The 24,956-nt window shown below is 35.1% G+C and overlaps 1 protein-coding gene across 4 annotated transcripts in view; it reads left to right on the top strand.

The window, feature by feature from the left end:
* LOC131065957 (probable leucine-rich repeat receptor-like serine/threonine-protein kinase At3g14840) overlaps positions 1–24,956 on the top strand; it is a 264,349-nt gene that overhangs the window by 17,488 nt on the left and 221,905 nt on the right. For 3 of the 4 annotated variants that reach the window (XM_059216890.1, XM_058000567.2, XM_058000568.2), the window contains exons 4-6: positions 10,665–10,736; positions 10,852–10,923; positions 11,177–11,248. In XM_059216890.1, coding sequence (XP_059072873.1) covers positions 10,665–10,736; positions 10,852–10,923; positions 11,177–11,248 — 216 coding nt within the window. The remainder of the gene's footprint in view (positions 1–10,664; positions 10,737–10,851; positions 10,924–11,176; positions 11,249–24,956) is intronic. The other variant, XM_058000570.2, reaches the window with a different exon arrangement.

Genomic DNA, 24,956 nt, shown 5'->3' with positions numbered 1-24,956 from the left:
AACTTGACAAAAGCATTAAAAACATATCAAATAACCCTAAAATAACCTTTTACAAGCATTTATGCCCTTTCATGGCATGTTTACATCATTTTGACTCTTTGACCCCACTAGGTTCTAAATGGACAACTATGCAACTTTTACACAAATGGCTCAAGTAGCCTTACATTATGACTCCATTGGATAAAAATGAACTCAAATACACACATATATTCTTTACAAGTCATAAATTACCCAAATATAATCAGATACCTTGGACATCCTGATGTGCTTCTACAATGGGGTGCTCCTGCACCAAACGGTGTTGCATTTTTGGCACCACCAAGGCCTAATAAATGACTCATATAGTGTCTTAGTCACCTCTTTCATTTTTATTGCTCTCGAGAAGATGGCTATAAACATTGAAAAGATGTCCATGTTCACCCTATACCTATGTGCAATGGAGAGATATGAATCTCTCATCATCTTGAATGCATGTACATCATAAACATTAGATTCATCCTGAATATTTTTATAAAATGTAGGTTTATTGTTTTACCCCAAAATCATATTGATCACTTCTAGGAAAGAAACTTGACCATAGTATCCATGATCTCCTAGAGAAAAAAAATGGCAAGAGTGAGGGTGGAATCATACAATTAAGATCTTGTCGATCGAGATATCCCCATATCTTCACATTATGTATCATCTAGTAGTGCACCTATTAGAAAGGGACATCCTATCTTAACTCCATATGTGTCACCAGCATTATTTATTGTAATTGTGTGAGACTTGTTATTTTGATAATAGAAGATCACTATTAAAGAGACTATTATGTAGTTTTTCCACTTGTTGAAAGAATTCCCAATGACGCAACCCATTTCAATGTCTATCACAAAAAAATTCAAAGAGTGCATGTGGGAGTTTGATGCAAGAGCATCCTCGGTTTATGAGCAATCTTGCATCAACAAAAAATATTTCTTAGTTTTGTTCTTGTTCAGTTCATGTAGCTATTTTCTGTGTTTCTTTTAGTATATTCTAGTAGCTGTTTATCTTTCATTGTGGATCAGATTTTTGGGTTTTAGGCTTGTTATTGTGCATTATTCCAGATTTCCAGTTCATTTGGGTTCTTTTTCAGTGAGTTGTTCCTTCCGAAGTAACTATTTCTGGGTTCTAGAGTAGTTTTGAGCTTATCCTCTATGTTGGAGATTTCTTCTTTTTCAGAGTGATTTCTTGGATTGCAGATCGGTTTGGCACCACACTTGATACTCTTAGGCCCTTGGCCGACCTTCCTTTGTGGTCCAAACTCCTAGATTGTTCTTGATGGATGAGATCTTCATGTTTTGGGGCTGACCTATCTTACATGTTTCATTTTCCTTCCTTGGTTAATGTAATATTTTGTGGTCAACTGAGATGTGTTTTGGAGGATATATATATTGTTTTTGTAGTCATTAGAGGGATATATCGATTAGTATGAGGTTCTAGATTCATGATTAGAGATTCAGATAACTTTGAGGGTTCCAGATGGATTGTAATATGCCATGTTAGCCTGCATGTAACCGGTTGATTACCAGATGTTCTATGATGAATATATGACGATGCAGATGTCTGATTCTGTAATATTTCTTTATGCTCTTGTTGCTTCTATTGTGTTACTCTTGTTGCATGATCTGGTCAATTCTCTTTGAGGACCCACCAGACCATGGTTGCATCAGAGTGAATCTCCCTATACAAATTTTATTTGTAAAGTCTTCTAATTGATCTAAGAGTAGCCAAATTTGGCTCAATATCATGTTAATCTTCCGACTTGTTGTCTTCTTTTCATAATGGCATTGATGCTAACCATGGAATTTCCTTCCACTTACACCCCTTTTAATCCCAAGGTAGACACCTACTTGCAATCCTAGAAGAAGTGTCTAAGCCTCTTTTTCATTTTTCATTCCATTCACTTGTCCATTTCAAGCTACTTTGATTAGGAATCTTGTGTGATTTCTCAATATGCAACCATCCATGAAGATTATAGAGTTACCCCAAGATGCACCATTGAAATTAAACTTGCACCACTTTTTAGGTGAGGCCCTCCAACAAGTGTCCTTATCCTTGAATTTAATGGTTGAAACTTTTCTCTTTTAATTTTAGGGTAAAGACACAAACTTGTGTCACACTTTTATAAAGGAAGTGCCCAACACAACTAAAATTGTTTAACTTTGACCACATAAAAAGTGACATTTCTAAATTGAATTTCAAATTGATGTAAACTAATGAAATGTAGAAATATTAATGAAGTTTATGTCTGTTATTTTTATTTTTTAAATAAAATGGTATTTTTAAAATATATTCAAAGACAAAAATTTATTACTGAAAATTAGGGGTTCTAGTCAGATTCATCAAAAAAAATGACAACAAGCTTATTTTTTCCTGATTTAAATTTTTCATATAGATGACATATATATGCAATGTGAAAAAAAAGAAAAATTAATTTTGAGGTATATTTTTCTCGTAATAAAATTTTTAAGTCAACCATAGCTGAATTTGATAGTTTTCATTCGATGTCACCTTTTGTCTATTACATTTATGAATGTCAAAAACCAAATTATACCCCCTTGAAGAAGATTCTCTCATCTAGCGATAAATATATTTTGTAAAATATTCTAATATCATTTAATATTTTTTTTTTTAATTTCAAATCGGCCTCTTCTCAAACTTAAAAAACCTACTTTCAATGTTTAAAAAATAAAACATATTAAAATTAATCGAAACATTAAAAATATTATATGTCCAAATTCCTGACTTTGAGGTCTACAAAAGGGTATTTTTTTTTTTTTGTAAAAAAAATATTTTGCCTAAAGAAAAATACAGTAGAAGTAGAAAATTTTAGATTTGTAGAGAAAATAGTGGTTTGGCTGCTACATCACATGACACATAGATAGTTTCAGTCAAACCAAGTTTGGCTGAAACCATACATTAAAAAATTTCATCACCAAAATTCTACAAAGGAAAAAAATTGAATTTGAGCCATTTTTATCAAATATTTCGGCCGAAACTATTTTGATTGAAAATATAGTGCCACTTTGGTGCTAGGTGTCTACCTCATAGTTTCAGCTAAAACACTTTCAACCGAAATATTTTCAGCCAAAACTATTCGATTGGCCCCAAATGCGACACAACTTTGTGCTTTGGCTCATAAAAAAAATGTTTTGATCAATTAAAGTGGGATACATTTGAACCTTTTACATAAATAATTAAGAGCAACTAGTTGGGGTGCATGAGGAGTGCACACCCAACCCAAACACTAAAGCCAAGACCAAAAAAGTACAAACAACTAACAAACAACTAGAACATGACCGCTACATAGAGAGATAAAAAAATAAACCAGACAACCAACCACCCACCACAAACACAAAGGAGTGACCTACTAAGTGGGGGCATTATCATCTTGTCATTCATGGCATAAAACTTCCACTTTATCAGAAAATGATAGTTTTTTGTTAGAATCTTTCCTTGAGGACAAAGCCACAACATCCAAAGTAGCCTTGATAGTAAAGGTGATGGGATCCAACATCGTAGAAAGAGACTCCAAATGTCTCTTACTCTTTGCCTTCTTTTTCTTAATCTCCTCCTAGATAGCATGCAGAGGTAGAATTCTTCATTGCCATTTCCTTGCTTAGAGTAGTCATCTCTTCAACCTTTTTTAAGGCCTCATTATTTTCCTTTAGCTCAACCATGTCTTTCCTCTCATCCCTCTAATTAATCTTTGCGTTGATTTTCTTAAGCTTCTCCTCCACAGTCTCCCACTTTTCCACTTTCCCTGCCATGCCATTGGTAACCTTCCAAACCCTCTCGTCATTTTCTTCCAGGCCTAGCTGTCACCACAAGCCTCTACCTCTATCACTGCTTCCAACCTACTAATATTATTCTTTGCTACATTCATTTGGGAGAGGAGCCAATGAATGACCACATCCTACATGTCAATAGCCTCAACCAACCCGTTCACTTTATCTGCTAGAGTGAGTGTTTCAAGCTTGAAGGTAGAAAAACCATGGACTGGGAAGGGGAGCCTAGTGGGGAGGAGGGTGAAGGGGGATTTCTTTGTAGAACTAGATAGAGACCAATCTAAACTTATGGATGAAGAAGAGTCAAAATCCTCATATTCCTCTTCCACTTGAGAGTCATCCAAATTAACTTCATTGAAAGGGGGAGCAAGGGGATTTTTTTGTTTGGCCCCACAAAGATTTGAATTGGGTATGGACAAGTTTAGTCTTAATTGAGGAGGCCAAATTCATGTCAATCTTAGTAATAGGGGTTACAGAAATATCTTCAACCAAATTAGAGTTAGACATGGGGCCAAAGGAAATCAATGGGGTCCCAGTAGATGGGGTTAAATCCAAATAAAATTTATAAAGCCCCAAGATTAAGCCTTGGTAAAGAGTGAGAGTATTCTTAGCTTTAGCCGAAACAATTGGTTGGGATAAAGAAGAGAAAACCCAAAAAAGGTTATTCATTTTAACACCATAGCTGAGATGATTCAGCATGGGAAAGAGTTGGGTGTGAAAGCATTTGAAACTCTCATCCAAGGTGAAATACTTCATGAGCATGAGTGCCACATCTTTTTGAACCCCAGGTAGGTATTCTCTATTGTAACTACTCTAAAGCCTCAAGACACCTTCATCTAGTTTAAAGAATCTCTTAAAATCATCCTTGTATGTCCCCTTCAACTTTTTTGGGGAAATTCACTCCTAGGGGTAAACCAGTAACAACAACGATGGTCTCCATAGATATTGTAAAAACCACTCCCCTAGTTTTTACTTCATCTTTCTCCCAAGACATGGCAAATTGTTCAAAGAAGGCCAGATCTTAACCCTGCATCCCTTCCACATAGTTCACAATATTTCCCTTCACCACCTTCGGCCACAACTTTTTTTTGAAATCATTGCATCTGTTTGATTGTACTTGAATAAGGTCTACACCCATAGCTATCACAATGAAACTAGAGGCAAAAAATAGAGACTCCCCTAGGCGATATCAAGCCTAGTGTGAACAACATAATGGAACTTACCGATCATGAACCTATATTCCTTTTCATCAACAGAGGGTGAATAATCTTTTTAAATAGTTTACAACCTATCACCATCAGAGTACCAACCAGTTTACAATCCTCCATGCCAAATATTTTCAACACTTTCTTTACATACTTACTCTGACAGATAAATATTCCACCATCCAATTGTTGGACCTGCAACCCAATGAAAAACTTAATTTCACCAATAAGAGACATTTCAGATTCTTTCTTCATCTCCTCAAGAAATTCCATACATAAATCAACATCACCTCCAAAAATTATATCATCTATAAATACTTCAACTATCAATACTTTGTCTCCATCAGTCTTAAGATATATGTTACTATCCTCACTAGTATACTGGAATCCTATCTTGATCAGATGTGCATGCAATCTTTCAAACCATGCTCTTGGTGCCTACTTCAATCCATATAGTGCCTTATGCAACTTGAAAACCATATCTTTATTCTCAGTTAAAGTAAATCCATCTGGTTGTTTTATGTACACTTCTTCCTCAAGGATGCCATTAAGAAAAGTAGATTTAACATCCATCTAGTAGACCTTAAATCCTTTAAAGGAAGCATAAGCAAGTAACATTTTGACTCGTTCCAATCTTGCCACTGATGAAAAGGTTTCTCCATAGTCTTCTCCTTCTTCTTGTGCATAGCCTTTGCATACCAACCTTGCTTTATTCCTCACAACCTGGCCTTCTTCATTCAACTTGTTTCTAAAGACCCATTTAGTGCTGATCAAATTCTTGTCTTCTAGTTTAGGAAAAAGTGTCCATGTCTTGTTCATCTCAATCTGATCCAATTTCTCATTCATGACATTAATCCAATCATCATCCTTCAATTCCTCTCTTACTATTTTAGGCTCTACAGTTGAAATCAGACATGAGTTTTCTCTGATTTTTCTTCTTGTTTGTACACTAGCATTTTTATCTCCTATAATTTGTTCTTTTGAATGATTTTGTCTAACATATCTTGGTATTATTGGTTCTGGTGTTATGCCTTCTTCTTCACATTCTTTGTCTTCTTCATTGCTATCTTCATTTACTGGTTGAGCACCTATTTCTGCATTGTTCTTCTCACCATTCTTTTGTACCTTTGGTTCAATAAACACAACTTTATCTTCATCTTTTTAGGTTCAGATCTGCTGGTCTCATCATATTTCTCAAAGAGTTTATCTACCTTCACATTAGCACTCTTAATGATATTTTTTGTTCTCTTGTTATAAAATCTGAAAGCCTTACTCTTTGTAGATTAACCAAGAAAAATACCTTCATCACACTTTGCATAAAACTTTCTAGTGTAATCATCATGTTTAATGAAACATCTACTCCTAATTTTTTTAAAGTAACTTATAGTAGGAGTCTTGCTATGCCATAATTCACAAGGTGTTTTGTTGTTACCTCTCTTGACAAGTACCCGGTTCAAAGTGTAAACAACAGTGCTAATTGCTTCTCTCCAAAACTTTTTTGGTACTTCACCTTGAATCTCTAATAGCTTCAACAATTGTTCTATTCATCCTCTCTGCTATCCCATTCTATTGTGGTGTTCTAGGAGCTGACATCTGCCTCTTGATTCCCTGTTCATCACAGAACTTCACAAATTCATCAGAAGTAAATTCTCCACGCCGGTCAGATCTTAAATATTTCAAATTCTTCCTGGTTTCTTTCTCAACTAAATCTTTTAATGCTCTAAATTTACTGAATGCCTTTGACTTTTCTCTCAGAAAAGTTACCCAAATCATCTTGGAAAAATCATCAGTCAAAATCATGAAATATCTATCACCAAAATAACTCTTAGTCCTTAGAGGATCACAAAGATCAGTATGAACCAAATCATGGATATTTTCTAAAGAGAAAGACTTACTCTTGAAAGATACAGAAGTCATCTTACCCATCTGACAGTCTTTACATAACACATTATCTAGTTTAACAAGCTAGGGCAAACCTCTCACAATACTTGATTTACTAACCTTTATCAAATTGAAAAAATTAACATGACAAAATCTCTTGTGCCATAACTAGTTGTCTTCAATATTTTCCACCAAACAACTATTCACATTAGTATTCAGATGAAAAAGATTACCTCTTGTCTTCTTTCTAGTAACAATTAATTCTCCATTATTTCCAAGATTCTTGCACACTCTACTTTTAAATTCTAGAAGCTAACCCTTATCATTTAATTGACCAACACTCAAAAGGTTATCCTTTAATCCATCAACCCAAAAGACATCATCTGCATTTATTTTTCCATTTAATGAAATAGTTCATTTACCTTTAACCATGCAGGGTGAGTTGTTACCAAATCTTACTATACCTCCATCAAATTCTTCAAGGGATAAGAACTTATTTCTATCACCGGTCATGTGGTGTGAGAAACCACTATCTATCATCCATTCATCACTATTATCCATGTGAGACACCAATTTCTTTTCATCAGTCTGATCTTCCTTCACAGCAACAAACACTATCTCCTCATTGTCATCTTCTTCTGATTCTTCATCAGTTACTCCTTCATCAACTATAACATAGCAATGTTTATCTCCTTTTCCTTTGTACATTTTGAACTTCTCTTTCTTATCAATATTAGGACAGTTAGCAACTATGTGTCCAATTTTATTGCAAGAGAAACACTTCAAGGGTAATTTACCTTTATACTTACTGATGCCTCTAGGAAATCTTTTAGCCAATAGTGCCTCAAGTTCCATCAGAAAATCTTCATTATCATCCCCACCTCTGCTACCTCCATGACTAGACATGTAGTCATGATTTTGATAAATATCCTTTCCTTTCCTAATAGATGTATTGGTAACAGAATCTTTAAAAGAAGATTAAGATGGTTTTGAAACACTATTATCAGAGTTGTTTAACTCAAACACAGTCAACTTTCCAATAAGAGAATCAACAGTGACTTTATCTTTAGAGATAGATCTCAGTTCTTGAATTGCAGAAACTCTAATAGCATACTGTGGTAGGAGAGTTATAAGCATTTTACTAATAATAATATCATCATCAATCTTACCTCCATTACTCTTAATACCACCTGCAACTTCTTTAATCCTTTTACCATATTGTGCAATGTTCTCACCATCAGCCATTTTCATGTCATCAAATTTTCCTCTTAAACTTTCTTCTTTTCTCTTTGAACATGTTCATCTCCTCCATAAATCAATTCTAATTTCTCCCATACCTCAAATGCAGTTTCTAATCCATGAACATCTATATACTCAGAATCAAATAAAGTACTTACAATTGCTTCCAAGGCTTGAATGTTTTCTTGTTTCTCTTTAAGCTCATCTGGTGTCAAGGGGCTGGTAGTAGGAGCAATATACTTGTTCATCACATGAGTCCAATACTGAGAACCCAATCCTTTAATGTATATCTTCATCATGTCTTTCCATATCTAGTAGTTGTCCCTGGTAAACTTGGGACCCTCCTTATTCATCATCTTTCTTTAGTATCTTTCCCTCAAGTTGTTAAGCTTTCTACACACAAAGGACCAATGCTCTGATACCAATTGATAATCTTAGAAGATCCAGTTAATACTGAGAGGGGGGTGAATGAGTATTAACAATAATTTCAATCTTAAAACTTGAGCTTATAAAACTTCTTCAAATCAAACATAAACCAATAATAAACTCTTTACCGTTATCGGTAATCACTGATAACCAATTGTTAAACCGGTTTATCAGAACAACTCATTAAGTGTTCATCAATATGCATAAACTGAAAGTAAAACATAACAACACATAAAAACATTCACCATATGAATTCCATGTTTTTCACGTGGAAACCCAAATAGGGAAAAACCATGGTGGGAATTAGTACCCACAAAAAATTGTGCACTCTTTCAGAATGTGCCCTATTACGAGCCTAGCCTGGTTAGAAGCTTACAATGATGCCTTGTTAGGAGTCACCCGGTTAAGGGATTTAGATGATGATCCCTATTAGGAGCTTTGACCTATTAGGATCAACCTCATAAGAGGATTTAACACTCTGATATAGAGCTACCTGGTTAAGGGATTTACAATGTAAGGCCTGTTAGGACCTACCCGGTTAAGGGATTTTGACTGTTGCAATTGTTAGAGAACAATAGTGAATGATCTGGGTACATCACTTAACTGCTTGCTTGATCTAATCCAATTAAGCTCCAAAACTGCTACTCTCTTGTAGATCTCATACTCTGGTTCGGCTTCACACTTTTCTCAAAACCGCTGACAGACCAAAAATCAACTGTACCGACATAAATAACCTTTACAACTTAGTCGGTTACAAAACCCCAAGACTTACAATATAGATCATCACAGATCTTTTACAGCTCATTACATATCATCATTGATCATCATATGGATCATTACAATCAATTACAAATCAATTACAACCATTGAATGATCATCACATCTTGATCTACTACAAAGTCAAACCCTTAGAGTACTCTGCTAAGCACTTTGCATGTTCCCAAGAAATTCTCTCTCCAAACGTGCCAAAACATCTTTCAAACACTTCACGCAGTTTGTGCCACATCATCACCAACATTTTAACTTGATGTAGATCACCTCCAAACCAAAAATTATTACCGGTTAAGAGAATTATTCACCAGTCCTTAAACCCTTCTTAAACCCTAGCAAAAATACAACAGAAATCATAAACATGATTTTCGATAACCAAAACATGATGTGGTTCCGGTCAGATACATATTACAATGACAACACTTCAATCATCACCAATCGCCAGATCAAATCAAAACATTCCTTGTTTATCGGTTAAGGTCCTAATTCCCAGTTCACTCTCTATAATATCGGTAAGGCATTTCCAGTAGACCAAAAAGACCTAGATGACAAAATACAACATATTAAACATCATCTTTTATCAATGACAACACAAATAACTGATCAAATTCATCCAATCATGCAATCTCAATCTCTTCATCACAATGTCATCACAAATAGTCCTTTACCAGTTCAGTCACCATTCTTGATCTGCATCAGTTATGCCAATCATGCCAACAAAATCATAGCTTTGGACCACAAAAACCTTATGGGTTAAAAACATCCAATGAGGAATGGATGCACAACAAGAAATTGCTCTTCAAGAATATGTAGAAACCAATTGAGAGATATGAACACCAACAATTAGTTTATCCCTCCTTGCCACTCTTAACAAAGTATCAATACTTCCAACATTGTGCTTAATCACCCACCTTAGATGTATGGGTTTGATTTAAGTGTCTCAACAATATCTTCTATTTTTTTTTTAAATAAAAAAACTCACATATTGGTTTGATAGAAGCTTATGAAAATTGATAAATAGTACCTTATAGAATTTTTTTTCTACACTTGGATTTAACTGTATCTAAAAGTAATAAAATTTGTGATTAGAAGTGCAAGATTGAGGTGCAATAGGTCTTAAATTAATTGTCTTTAGAATTAATTTTAACTATAGAATGTTGAGAACACGTTTTTGTTGGTTTCTTAAAGAATAATTAGCACACTTTAATAATGCATTTTTATTAAAGAAAGATAAATGAATAAATAACAAGAAATTTTAAAAATCTCTCCCCTTAGATATCATATTGATCATTGATGTGAAATATTTATAATTTAGTGTTTATTATTTTTACAGTGATTTCACTGGCAATCATCTTAATAGCTCAATACCATCAGAATTGGGATCATTGCGTCATTTACTAAATTTGTAAGTACTTACATTATGAATCTTGGATATTTATAGGATTTGAATGTATGCATGCACATTCTATATGTTCAATTTATGTCTATTACATTTAAGCTTTTGTATATTTTTATTGCAGGGCACTTGGCATAAATAATCTTTTTAGTCATATTCCAAAAGAAATTGGAAACCTTGTGAGTTTAAAGAAATTGTAAGTTGATAAATTGTTCTTAATTATAAATATAGGGTTCCAAAGATAAATAAGATTATGTAGAAAAACATATAAAATGTGTATAAGAAGTTTAAAAATTAAATAGTTTGATTATTCAATGTTTGTGGAATTTAACTTTATATTTAAGTCATTTAAAAATTAACTCTATAAATTTTTTTATCAATACTACATTTTTTTTTCTTATTGATGAATAATAATTTAATATCCATATCACTCTCTTTGTGTTGGATAGGGACTTAGTTTCAAACAATCTATATGGACGACTACCAAAATCACTTGTAAATTTGACCAACCTTGAGAAAATGTGAGTTTTCATGTAGCCTTTCTTTTTTGTGTAAATTATTTTCTTCCAATTTTATTATAATATTTCTATTTTTATGATAAGGTATGACAACAAGGTCTTTTAGATCTATTAAATCAATTTTAAAAACAAATTATTTAGTTTAAAATATGTTTTTTGGATTAGTTTCTTGTTTGGTCTTTGATTTCATAAAATTGGTTGTGATTTTAAAGTTCAAATATATATTTTTATGCTCATTGTTATTTACAATAAGTATGCAATTTTAAAGTTCAAATATATATTTTTATGCCCATTACCTATTTATATATGAAGTAGCTCAAAACTAGAATCAAACTATAGTTACATCAAAGGCTAGGAATCATTTGAGCCAATGTTTATAAATTATCTAGTACCAAAAAATCTCCACCTTCGAATATACCCACCTATTCATCAAATACATATATAACAAATTTGCAAGTATAGTGACAACCAAATAACAACCAATTTAGGCTCTAGTATCTTGAATAAATCCTCCCATCTCTCTTCTCATCTACAATTATTTATCTTATAATTTCAAGAGGGTAGGAGTAGGTGCTTCATAATGCATGTAACCTGATGCAGAGCATCCAATGAACTCAATAAATAGGGGAGATCTTTCTCCCAATTCACCTATACAATAAGGTGATAACCCTCTAAAACCTCACAGGACCCCTCACAAGGTTATGAGTACTCATAAGGTTACAATACATCAAAAAAACCTCATGCTTCTTAGTCCACATCCACTCATTGGAAAATTCTCAAATATCCCTCATCAACTTGTATGAAACCAAATCCAAACCCTCCAATACTCCAATCACCATAAGTCTCCCTACTAGTCACTTACCCTAGTACATGTTCAACTAGGACTTCCAAACTCCATTCCAACATACAAAGGCTACTCCAACCACATATAATCTTAGAAATCCCTTCAAGGAATTCACAACACTCCTACTCTTGACTCTATGCCCACCCAACCAACTCAACCTGGTTACTCTTCATTCACGATTAGTACACTGCTCATTAGGACAGTCTTGACATATTTTATGACAGTCATATAGTAGACAAGGACAATCATGTTTGAATGGTCTATTCTTCTCTTACCACCCTTAAAATAAAAACTATGATGATGGGGATCCACCATACCACACCCTTGACATTCACACCAACACCGAATCCACTTTTAAATATCTAAATGCAATGATTTTCAACACACTGTCAAATTGTCACAACCAACTCAAAGGTTTAAGACAATCATGAACTCCCATGGATTAATTTCATTCCTTGTTCATATCACACTTGGATCATGCCAAGTTTCCTACACACATCCCTCTCCTCACTTTCAAACCTTCCAAATACCTTTGTTTCCTTTATATCATTCAAATCTTCATGAAAACTCCATGTTTTCAGATTGTACACTGTCAAATTAGAACCTTGACATCAATGAACATGTACAAAATGCATCATGGAGACCTATGAATAGTATAAAATGGAATAAAATACTAAAATACATGATTCCACCTATTTTGGGGGTCTGATAATGAAAAAAAAAGAGTTTACATTTTTATTGTTCATTGTCAACCCTAGGTAGGGTTTTGGATAATTTTTACAAAAAATAAGATATATCTTCAAATTATTAATGAAATCAAATGCCAAAAAAGATAAATTAAACTAGATTCACCCTCCTTCAATTCAAAATCAAATCTAGGGGTGGATCAATGCATTTTAATGACAAATAATGAGTTTGAACAAACTGTTACATGGAAGTTCTCAGGAAAAGTGCAGTAAACAATAATTTTTTTTATTGATTGTCTTCTTCCCAATACACATCAACCTTTACTCAAGCTATGGAAAGGCTTATTTAAAGGTATTCATTCATTTCCCAATGGTTAGAAACAACATTTGATCTTTCATTACTAACCAACTTCTAATCACCCCTTTAAACACAAAAAGTTGCATTGAGCAATTTTTGACAATATAGACAACTTTGGATAAATTTAATACTAGACCCAACCCATGAATTCAATGACACAAATAGGTCCAAAGAGGTACATAAGACCCTTACATAACATCAAACATCATACTTGACCCATTGCTCAGACACATTTTCCATATTAAGCCAATTTTGTCAATATGTGCCAACATGGCCCCCATTAGGACTCAACATACAAACCATTAGTCTCAATGACCTTATTACATCATATATGGACTAAATAAATCTTATAAGGCCTTTCAAGACCTTATTACAACTTCCATACTTCAAAACACAAAAGATTCAAAATGTGCCTCATAGAGGCTTGATGGTAGCCTAGGTGCTCCTACACCGTACAACCCCCCTAGAAAAGAACTCATGTCCCATGAGTAAGGAATGATATCCACTCCATTATTTTGTGCAAATGATTTATCATCTGTAGGTCTTCTCCATGGGTCCAAGCCTTGAAGTTATGGATGCCTTCTTGGAGTCATATCCTTGTTGGTTTGTAAATGGGACTGCACTTTGGTACTCAGATCTGAATATGGTTTGTTTGTTGTCCTTGGACTGAGACATGGCATTGGGGTTGTCCTCCTGCATTAACACAAACTCTTATCTTGATGAGAAACCTTGTCCTTTACCTCTTTCTTCACTGCATCTTCATGTGCATGATGTTCTTCATCACCTGGACCAAGCTATCCTTGTACATTTGTCAGCAAATTCACTGTCTTAACATCAACTTGTACCTCTATACCTACACTTTCACATGGTTTAATGGCCTTACCTTGCACCAAGGGGCATACTACCATTCCAATCAAAACATTATCCTTCCAATCAACCACCCACTCATCCTTTACACTTGAATTTGTTTTCAGTTTGTTTGCTACAACACTCTGATCTTTTTTGTCAACTAGGATAAGTTCCTTCTTCCCACACATGATCACTTTAGTCCTTGTACCTACACCCTCATCATCCTCTAGAAGTGGAAACAATGTATACGTTTGTCCTCCCTTATCTATAGTATATGTATTTTCTTTCCCATCATACAATGCATGCCTATCATATTGCCAGGGTCTTCCAATAAGTAAATGACAATAGTCCATGGGTACAATATCACAAAACACCTTGTCCTTATAATCACCAATAGAAAACTCAACAATGGCTTGTTCATTAACCAAAAGAGATTACTTATCATTCGACCATGACACCCTATATGGTAACTCATGGTGAATCCTTTGTAAATTCAACTTACTAACCATTTCATTTAAAACAATATTTTTAGTAGATCTTGAATCAACTACAACCTTACATATCTTATTCTTGTAATTACATGTGATTTTGAAGAGAGATTTCCTATGTAATGGTTCTTTGGATGCCCACAATAGTGTTATTCTTAGCATCAATGTCTCTCCAACTTCTAGGTCACATCCTTGAGTTGGAGAATGGACATTTCCTTCATCCTCTTCTTGCACAAGTTGAACCCTTTTCTCACCTCTTTTGTCACCTCTTGATGATGAAACTTGTCTTTCTGGACACTTGAATGTTGGATGACCAATTTCATTGTAGTTGTAGCACCTTCCTATGAATGTAGTTGAACCTCTTCCTCCTCCAAATATGCCTCTTGTGCCTCTAAAGCCTCCTCTAAAATTAGTAACTTGTTCTTTACCCTTGCTTGTGTCTCCTTGATCTTCTTGAGTTGTCTCATTACTCTTCCTCTATTGGTATTTCCTCTACCTCTTCCTTATCTCTCTTGACTTCTTTGCAACTTCTCCTTGCCCTTCATAGCCAACTTATAGCACTCATCTACTATTCTTGGTGTTGTGAGACCAAGTTCATCTTGAATGTTATACCTCAACCCATTCAGATACCTTGCCACCTTCTCTTCATCATCTTCCTCATGTGATGCTCTTATATCCAACTTGTGAAATTCTTCAGTGTATGCTTGCACATCCCTATATTTTTGTTTCAGATTTTGGAGCCTCTTGTACAACTGAACATTGTAGTCATTAGGCAAGAATTTTCCTTTCAACTTCTCCACCATCTTCTTCCAGGAAGTGATCTTTGGCTTGTCTTTCTTCCACCTATCTTCTTGCACACAGTCCCACCAAAGTAGAGCATGTCCTTTCAATATTGACTTAGCCACCTTCACCTTTGATTATCTTCCACTTCTTCACATTAAAATTATTTTTCTAATGCTCCAATCCAATATATGAGTTCTTCACCATCCAATTTACCACCATACATTGGTAGATCTGCCTTGGCTTTGTGGTCACTTGCCTTCACTACCTTCGAGAGCCTAACTGTCCTTTATTCCTCTAGATCCAACTCTACCTCTTGAGGGGATTCATTATCATTCTCTTCTCCTTCTTAATCACTCTCAAATTCATTGGTTCTTCTTCTCCTATCTCTGGCGTCCAATGCTGCAACCTTCTCTTTTAGGGCTTTCAACTCCCTAGCAACTATTGATCCACTTTTTGGAGGCATCTTGCCTTCAACTTCTCAACTTCTTCCTTCAAGAATCTACTTCCTTGCTTTGATACCACTTTTATGTAGAGAATCCAAGGAACTCAATCAATATGGGAGATCTTTCTCCCAACTCACCTATATAATAAGGTGATAACCCTCTAAAACCTCACAGGACCCTTCACAAGGTTATGAGTACTCATAAGGTTACAATACATCAAAAAACCCTCATGCCTCGTAGTCCTCATCCACTCATTGGAACATGCTAAAATATCCCTCATCAACTTGTATGAACCCAAATCCAAACCCTCCAATACTCCAATCACCATAAGTCTCCCTACTAGTCACTCACCCTAGTACATGCTCAACTAGGACTTCCAAACTCCATTCCAACATAGAAAGACTACTCCAACCACATATAATCTTGGAAATACCTTTAAGGACTTCAAAACACTCCTACTCTTGACTCTATACCCACCCAACCAACCCAATATGGTTACTCTTCATTCACATTTAGTACACTACTCATTAGGACAGTCTTGACATATTTTATGGCAGCCATATAGTAGACAGGGATAGTCATGTTTGAATGATCTATTCTTCTCTTACCACCCTTAAAATACAAATTATGATGATGTGGAGCCACCCTACCACACCCTTGACACTCAAACCAACACCAAATCCACTTCTAAATATCTAAATGCAGTGATTTTCAACACACTATCAAACTGTGACATCCAACTCAAAGGTTTAAGATAGTCATGAACTCCCATGGATTAATTGCCTTCCTTATTCCTATCATACTTGGATCATGCCAAGGGTCCTAAGCACATCCCTCTCCTCACTTGCAAACCTTCCAAACACCTTTTTTACCTTTATATCATTAAAATCTTCATGAAAACTCTATGTTTTTAGACTGTACATTGTCAAATCAACACCTTGACATCAATGGTGTTGGTGTAATTAATTATTCATGTTGGATGTTATTACACCTTAGGAAATTCATTTCATAGTAGCTTGGGTATGAGACACTTGGGTGTTTGTACCACATTGGGATAGTGTGTGTAGGAGAATTTCCACCTTTTATGGTGTGATCTTGTTACTACTCTATCATATCCACTTATTATGGAGTGATAATTCCACCTTCGATGGGTGATCCACCTCATGTGGAATATTTTATTGTTTCTCCTACCTACCACACCTATTTACTACCTACCCTTGTTTCTTATTGAGCCACATGTCATGTTTGTGTGCTCACATATCCATATTGCCTTGCCTATATATGCAGGCTCATATTCATTGTATGTAACAACTATTGATCTTTTAATCATTTTTATCTATTGATGAGAATACAATTTATTCTTGTCCTATATTTTGTCTCTCTATTTTATACTTTTCATTGAGCTCTTGATCTTGGAAAAATATCTCATGGTATCAGATCCATTAGAGCGTCATTGATTTGTCTTTGAGAGGCATTATTGCGGTGTCTAGAGGTAGAAATGAGGAGCACCATATTTTGGAGGCATCCTAGACCTGATCTAACCTCGCCATTGCGTTCGGGTGATTGTTTCCATGAATTTTGACTATAAATTCGCCTATATTGGGTGAAAGTCAAATTTTGGCCTTGGAGAAAAAATTTTGCCCAATTTGGGTGGGGTGGTATGAATTTTTGAAAAAAAAATTTTAAATTTTTTATTCAATCTGCAAGAATTTTTTTTTTGGAAAAGTCTTAAAAAAATAAAAAAATAAAAAATATGGGGGGGGGGGGGTGTTCGTAACCCCCACCCCCATACTTTGTACTCTCTCTACTGTTTGCAGGCATCCCGACAACCTGTATCTCCCCAACCTCACTGCAACCTTGACGTACCTCCCGTGGTCCGGTGACTACTCCCACCATGCACTAGGCTCTAGTGTTTGCTTCTGGCAGGTCCCGCCCGTGCTGCTCTGACGTCTCCGTCCCATCGCTGGCACCCTTTGTTGCCCGCAGTCTCTCCGGCGAAGTTCCCGAGTGCCTCACCACCGGTCATCGACTATCACCAAGCTCTAGTGATTGGTTCCCTCCCGACCACCAACGACAACATCACCACCGCCGACTACTTCTCTACACATTGCTCCACTGCAGCTGGTGACAACACCACCACTTCAAGGCTGCCCCTCTCACCAGTAGGTTCTCTGGTCATCGACGTCGCCCATTTGTCACAGCTCCGGTGACCCCACCTCCGGCCACCGCCTGTGGCCCCACTGGTCAGGCCTCCATTTCCTGATGCTGTGATCTCCTCCCACTACCAGTTGCAGCCCTGTCAGGACCCTCCGCCACGTGGCTTCTCTATGGATGTCCCAGTCAGTAGCATGACTACCCTCTATACCATCCATGTCACATGCCATAAGACAAGTGTCATTTTTTGATTGTGCCATGTGTCAAGTCTGTACCGTACGGACATCCAATCAAGCAAGGAGATGAAGTTTTGGCGATGGTCATACGGCCATCAAATTTAACATTGTGAATTTCTGACATCAGTTCTACATCAACATTTTTTGAAATTTTGGCAGGCCCCTCTCATTTGGCTTTTCGATTTTGTAGTTCAACTTCAAATGGCCATATCTTGCTCATTTTTGCTCCTTTTTGGGTGCAACATTTTTTTAAATGGGCTAATTTTTCATGTACTTTCTTGTGGTGGACTTATTTTTTGATTTTGATAGACAAATATTTCAGAAGTATCAGTTTTTTGTGACTGTACCTATCCAATCCCTATTTCTACAACTTCTGGGACTCCATTCGGGCTCATACGAACTCCTTTTCAAGTACCCTTTTTTTTGAAAGTGCATGATTTTTTGTCTACTCTCATAATATGCTATCCGTTTGCAGTGAATTTGGGTAGAAATTGTACTTTCAGAATATGGTCTTGTTTGGCCAATTTGGCACTTGTATTGCATAGATCTATCTTGCTAGTCTTTCGCATTGTAGTTCTTAGCCTATTGGGGAAGTTGCAAGACAAAATTATAAGTCCACCTTGCCTTTTTTTGCAAGTATCCTATTGTACACGCACTACATATAAATTGCCAAAATCATCAATTTTTTTTTTTTTTTGGGGGGGTACTTTGATTGAGTGAATTTGGGGGGGTTTCTCTTGTTCTTTTGTGCTCTTGTGTTCCTTCCTTTTTTCTGCTATGGGTTCTCCTAATTTTCCTCTCTTAACTCCTCATAATTATGCTACTTGGAAAATTGATGCATGGAGTAAACTTATGGAAAACAAACTAACTCATTATATTGATGGAACTATTGTTGCTCCCACTGATCCTAAGGCTGATCCCGTTGGTCACTTGGATTCGCTCACTAAAAATATCATGGCAATTGGTACCTTAAGAAAGTATGTATCAAAGGATCTCATTTTTCATATTGAGAAATATACTCTAATCAAGGATGCTTGGCAAAAGTTTCAAGACTTGTATGGTCAAGTTGATGAGATTAGGGGATGTCAGATTGATAGTGATCTCGCTATGTTATATCCCAACAACTTTGATACTATACAAGATTATGTACCACTAAGGCAAAAGAGTTGAGGGCACAACTCAAGGATTGTGGCATTGATAAGAAGGATACTCAATTGATCTTCAATTTGATGGGAAAGCTTTCACAAGAATATGCAACATTTGTTTGTAGTTTCCAAACCTATAGGATGACAATGGGTTCAAACTACACAATGCCTACATTTGATTCTTTCACTGAAATGTTGATGATGGAACAAACTAAGTTGATAAGAATTGGCATTCTTAGGACTTCTAAGTCTCAAGCATCAGTGGAAAATCAAGGGAACAAAGGAAATCAAGGAAAGGACAACTCAAACAAGAAGAAATGGCAATCAAAGCCTAAGAACAAAGCATCACCTTCTCCACAACAAGGAGATTCATCCTCTTCCAAGAAGGACAATTAACCAAAAAGGGAGAGACCTACTTGTGCCTATTGTAAAAAGGTTGGTCGTGAGGAGTGTCGTTGCCATTCTGAGAAGATTGACGAGCCCACACATATCCTCAAAAAGCACAACATTTATTTGCCTAATGTCTACAAGAAGGAGGATTCATCAAATTCCACTTCCACACATTCAAAAGGGAAAGGGGAAGCATTCATGGATTCAACAAGTGGGAAGACTCACTCCATTTGGAAAAGAAAAGGACAAGATCTTTGTGCTACTACAAGTCATGATTCAGGGAGATGGCTTCTAGATTCAGGGGCTTCTCATCATATGGCATCTTTGCAGTCTATGTTTTCTACATTTGAGCCTTGCACCATGCCGCAAATTTTGATGGGCAATCATACAAACATGGATGTGATTGGGAAAGGATCTATTGCCATTGGGGATAACTCCTTCAATGATGTGTTGTGTGTACCCCATTTAACAAACAATCTCCTTTCCATCTATCAAATCACACATGGCGCAAATAAGAGAATTGTGGAGTTCATACCTGAGTTAGTTTTCATTAGAGACTTGGAGACTAGAGTTATCATTGCAACTGGGGTGGTTGATCATGCATCTTGGTTATATTCCTTTTCATATTTTGTTGATGAGGATGATTTCACATATGATGTTTCTTCACATGATGATCACACTTCTTGTGATAATTCAAATTTTGAGGAGAACTTTGGGTACTTGAACTTGGGGATTCTCACATGTGATCCCGTTCTTGAGCCTTGTATTTCATCTCCTCTTATTGATATCACATCACCTATTTCACCTGATGATGTGGATAGTGCGATAGTTTTTCCTTCTTGTGATTCAGTGCAAAAGGATATTTCATGTCTTCTAGCTTCAGTTGATTGGGATGACTACTTGATAGACATTGCAGGTTTGTTTGTGGAGTCCTACATTTCAGATTTGGGAGACATCATTGATGATATTCATCTTCTCTTTGATTAAGATGATCCTTCTTTGATTGTTGCAAGGGAACACTTTGACCCTCTTGTTCATTCTCTACATGATCATTCTTTCGAGGTTGACATGATTGTGGATACTTATGTACAATAGTTGGAGGAGGTCTCTTTATGCTTAGAGGAAAAATGTGAGTCTTTGGGAATTTTTCTACATTCATCTCCACCAGATCTTGGAGTACCTTTTTCAGCAATGTGGAGCACTTTACCACCTTTGGAGGGGGTATCTTTCATCATCAACATGGGGACACTTGAGCAGTTTTCAGAGACTTCATTCATCATGAGTTTTTTTCCTACTTCTTCCCTTCATGATCGGGGAGATTTTATGGATACACCTTTGGTTTTGTTTTTTCCTGAGGGGAGGAATGTTGTTCGATGTTCATGGAGTAGTTTCTTCATTCATCATCGAGCTTCTACCATTGGTGCAGATTCTACATTGAGGGGGAGCCACCTAACTTCTCTTATTCTCTCATATGGGGGGTTTTTTTCCTCACATGGGGTTTTGTTCCTCACATACTTCCATGAGAGTTCTCTTGTATACCTTTCATCTCTCTTTTGGGGGATGGTTTTTTCCCATTGGGTTTTTCTCTCTTTCCCCGCTTTATGAGAGATTGCATTGGTTTTCTTGCATTTGCATTTGTACATGGGTACCTAACATGGCCTTGTAGCTGGGACCCATCTTGCATTGCTTAGTTGCATTGTAGACTTAAGTGCATTCCCCTAAATTTCACTTAAGGGGGGGTGTTGGTGTAATTAATTATTCATGTTGGATATTATTACACCTTACTTAAGTTTACTTAGGAAATGCATTTCATAGTAGTTTGGGTATGAGACACTTGGGTGTTTGTGCCACATTTGGATAGTGTGTGTAGGAGAATTTCCACCTTTTATGGTGTGATCTTGTTACTACTCTATCATATCCACTTATTGTGGAGTGATAATTCCACCTTCGGTGGGTGATCCACCTTATGTGGAATATTTTATTGTTTCTCCTACCTACCACACCTATTTCCTACCTACCCTTGTTTCTTATTGAGCCACATGTCATGTTTGTGTGCTCACACATCCATATAACCTTGCCTATATATGAAGGCTCATATTCATTGTATGTAACAACTATTGATCTTTTAATCATTTTTATCTATTGATGAGAATACAGTTTATTCCTGTCGTATATTTTGTCTCTCTATTTTGTACTTTTCATTGAGCTCTTGATCTTGGCAAAATCTCTCAAATGGGCACATGCAAAATGCATCATGGAGACATGGAAACAATATACAATGGAAGAGAACACTAAAATACATGATTCCACCCATTTTGGGGGTCTGATAATGAAAACAAAAGAGTTTACATTTTTATTGTTCACTATCAACCTTAGGTAGGGTTTTGGACAATTTTTGCAAAAAGTAATATATCTCTTCAAATTCTTAATGAAATCAAATGCCACAAAAGAAAAATTAAACTAGATTCACCCTCCTTCAATGCACAATCAACTCCAGGGGTGGATCAATGCATTTTAATGGTGAATAATGAGTTTGAACAAACTGTTACATGGGAGTTATCAGGAAAAGTGCAGTAAATAATGATTTTTTTATTGATTGTCTTCTTCCCAATACACATCAACCTTTACTCAGGCCATGGAAAGGCTTATTTAAAGGTATTAATGCCTTCCCCAATGGATAGAACCAACATTTGATCTTTCATTATGAACCAACACCTAATCACCCCTTTAAACACAAAAGGTTGCATTGAGCAATTTTTGACAATATTAACAACTTTGGCTAACTTTAATCCTAGACCCAACCCATGACTTAAATGAATCAAAAATGACAAAAATATATCCAAATAGGTCCAAAAGACCCTTACATAACATCAAACATCATACTTGACCCATTGAGACATATTTTCCACATTAAGCCAATTTTGTCAATATGTGCCAACATGGCCCCCATTAGGACTCAACATACAAACCATTAGTCTCAATGACCTTATTACATCATATATGGACTCATTACATCTTATATGTCCTTTCAAGAGCTTATTACAACTTCCATACTTCAAAACACAAAAGATTCAAAATGTGCCTCATAAAGGCTTGATGGTAGCCTAGGTGCTTCTGCACCATAACCTATGAGGTATTGCACATAGATTTGTCAACTCTTCAACTTGGGATCTCAATTCTTTCTTTAGTATTCTCATCTTTGTCCATTTACCCCAAGATGGCAGAGAATAATAATTTTAATGAGTATTCCTTTCCTTCACTCATTTATAAACTAATGTTAATGTTTCTTATACAATAATCTATAACTTGTATGTCTCATTCTTCTTTATTACATAGTAAGATAGCTAGTTTAGCAATCTATGATCCTTGGGAATTTTTGGTGATGGTAGAGAGTTTCTTGCCTCTTTTTAGGGATTGGGGATGCCTTAAAAATATCTACCGTCACTTAGAATCCAATAGCTAACATGTATTCCCCTTTCTTATTCTATATAGTGGCATCTAACCACATTGGTAGGCTTGTATCATATTGAAGGTGCTTTAAAATACTTTTGAATTAGATAAGATGTTGAGCATCTTACCTCTTAAAAAATGAATCGAATCCAAAAGAATAAAAATTATTAACCCAAGGTCTTGACACACTATTTCTCTCATTCATTAATTATCTTTATTGCTTCACAAGGATCTTAAGTAATATTTTAGCATATTATTACAACTAAAATATGTATGTATGTGTAGATACTTAAAATTGTCTTGTCTAATTAAATAAATATTTCTATTTATTTAATTATTTTACCCTAAGTCTTCTATTAATTAAATAAATCTTTATTTATTTAATTAATTCATTAATCCTCAAATCTTATTTTCTTTGGAAGTCTTCAACTTTGTGGATTCTTTTTGTTTTTAACTTTTAGAAGTTGGAAGGTTATATTTTTGGGTCAAAAGTCCATAATTTGAAATTCCTTAATCAATATCTCATGTGAGAAAGTAGAAGGGATTAGTGAAAGTGTTAAAGTTCATTCTTTTAATAAACTCCAATAATTTTGTTATCTAGTTAAAAATTCAAATGATCCCGGATTAGTGAGGAGTGAAGAAAACTAGGAGGAATCTACAATCTTATAAGAATTCAACATCACATATCTTTTGACTTATATTAATTTACAAAATAAATTAAAATACAAAAATAAAGACTCTTGGATTATTAGCTTGTTGAATATTTGATGTTTAGTTTTGTATTGAACACAAAATTATGCTTACAAAGAAATCAACATTTAGACTTTTTTTCAAAAAACAAAAGAAATCACTAAGAAATTCAAAAGTAAGAATGCGAGTCTAGAGTCTACATGATAAATGAATAAGGACACATAATATTTTAATCAATTGTAGGGGAATTTATTGTAATTTCCCCACTTTGAAATATAATTTAATAATAATAAATAATAATAATAAAATTAAAATACAAAAGAATAAAAAAAAAATTAAATTAAAATATAATTAAATATTAATACATTTATTTAGTATTGATTAATCATCCATTTATTTCTATCAACAATATAATATGAATTGAATCAGTTAAGTAATATAATATTAATTGAATTAATTAAACAATATAATGTTAATTAAATCAATAATTAAATAATAATATTGAATATTTAATATGTGTTGTTAAATATATATAATAAAGAAGAATGCGTTGATAATTAATAGAATAAATAATCTTAGGGGAAGAGCACCAGTAGTTGAGCACCCCAACTTCGCGTTTCTCAAAATCTTATGTGGAAATTTCAAATCACTCCCAATTTTTTTTAGTACCTTACTTGGCAAGTCCCCTACTTATAACTAAGCTTTCAATGCCACATCATCAAGTATGCTGCAACATCAACATGCTTTTTGCCAAGGTGTCCAAAACAACCCAAAAAACTGTGAGACCAATAGGCATGCAAAAGAGGCCCCAATAGTTGTGCAGCCAATATGGCATCACCTGATTGGTTACTTTTTAAAATATTGGTAAATTTCCTAACAACTATTGTTACATTTCCTAATGACTATTGGTACATTTCCTAACAAAAATTGATATTTTATGTTTCAAACAATAGGTTTTATTTGTTCAATTTTTGGAACAAAAGGTATCAACAACCCTCACAACAATTGGTACATGCTCAACTACTCGTGCTCTTCCCCTATTAACACTCAAATGAACTGATTATGAATGCCACAATTTCTTATTGGATAAAGAGATACCGTTTAATATTGGGATGACATGACTCAAGCCTAAGTCATGTCTCCCCCAATGAGCATGCTTTTTCCTTTATAATAAAGGTAAGCATGCGTAGGTCAA

This window comes from Cryptomeria japonica, chromosome 2 (assembly GCF_030272615.1).
Source record: "Cryptomeria japonica chromosome 2, Sugi_1.0, whole genome shotgun sequence".
In the NCBI taxonomy this organism is placed as follows: Eukaryota; Viridiplantae; Streptophyta; class Pinopsida; order Cupressales; family Cupressaceae; genus Cryptomeria; species Cryptomeria japonica.
The sequence above is the reverse complement of the archived record's forward strand: the minus strand, read 5'-3'. Positions and strand labels throughout refer to the sequence as shown.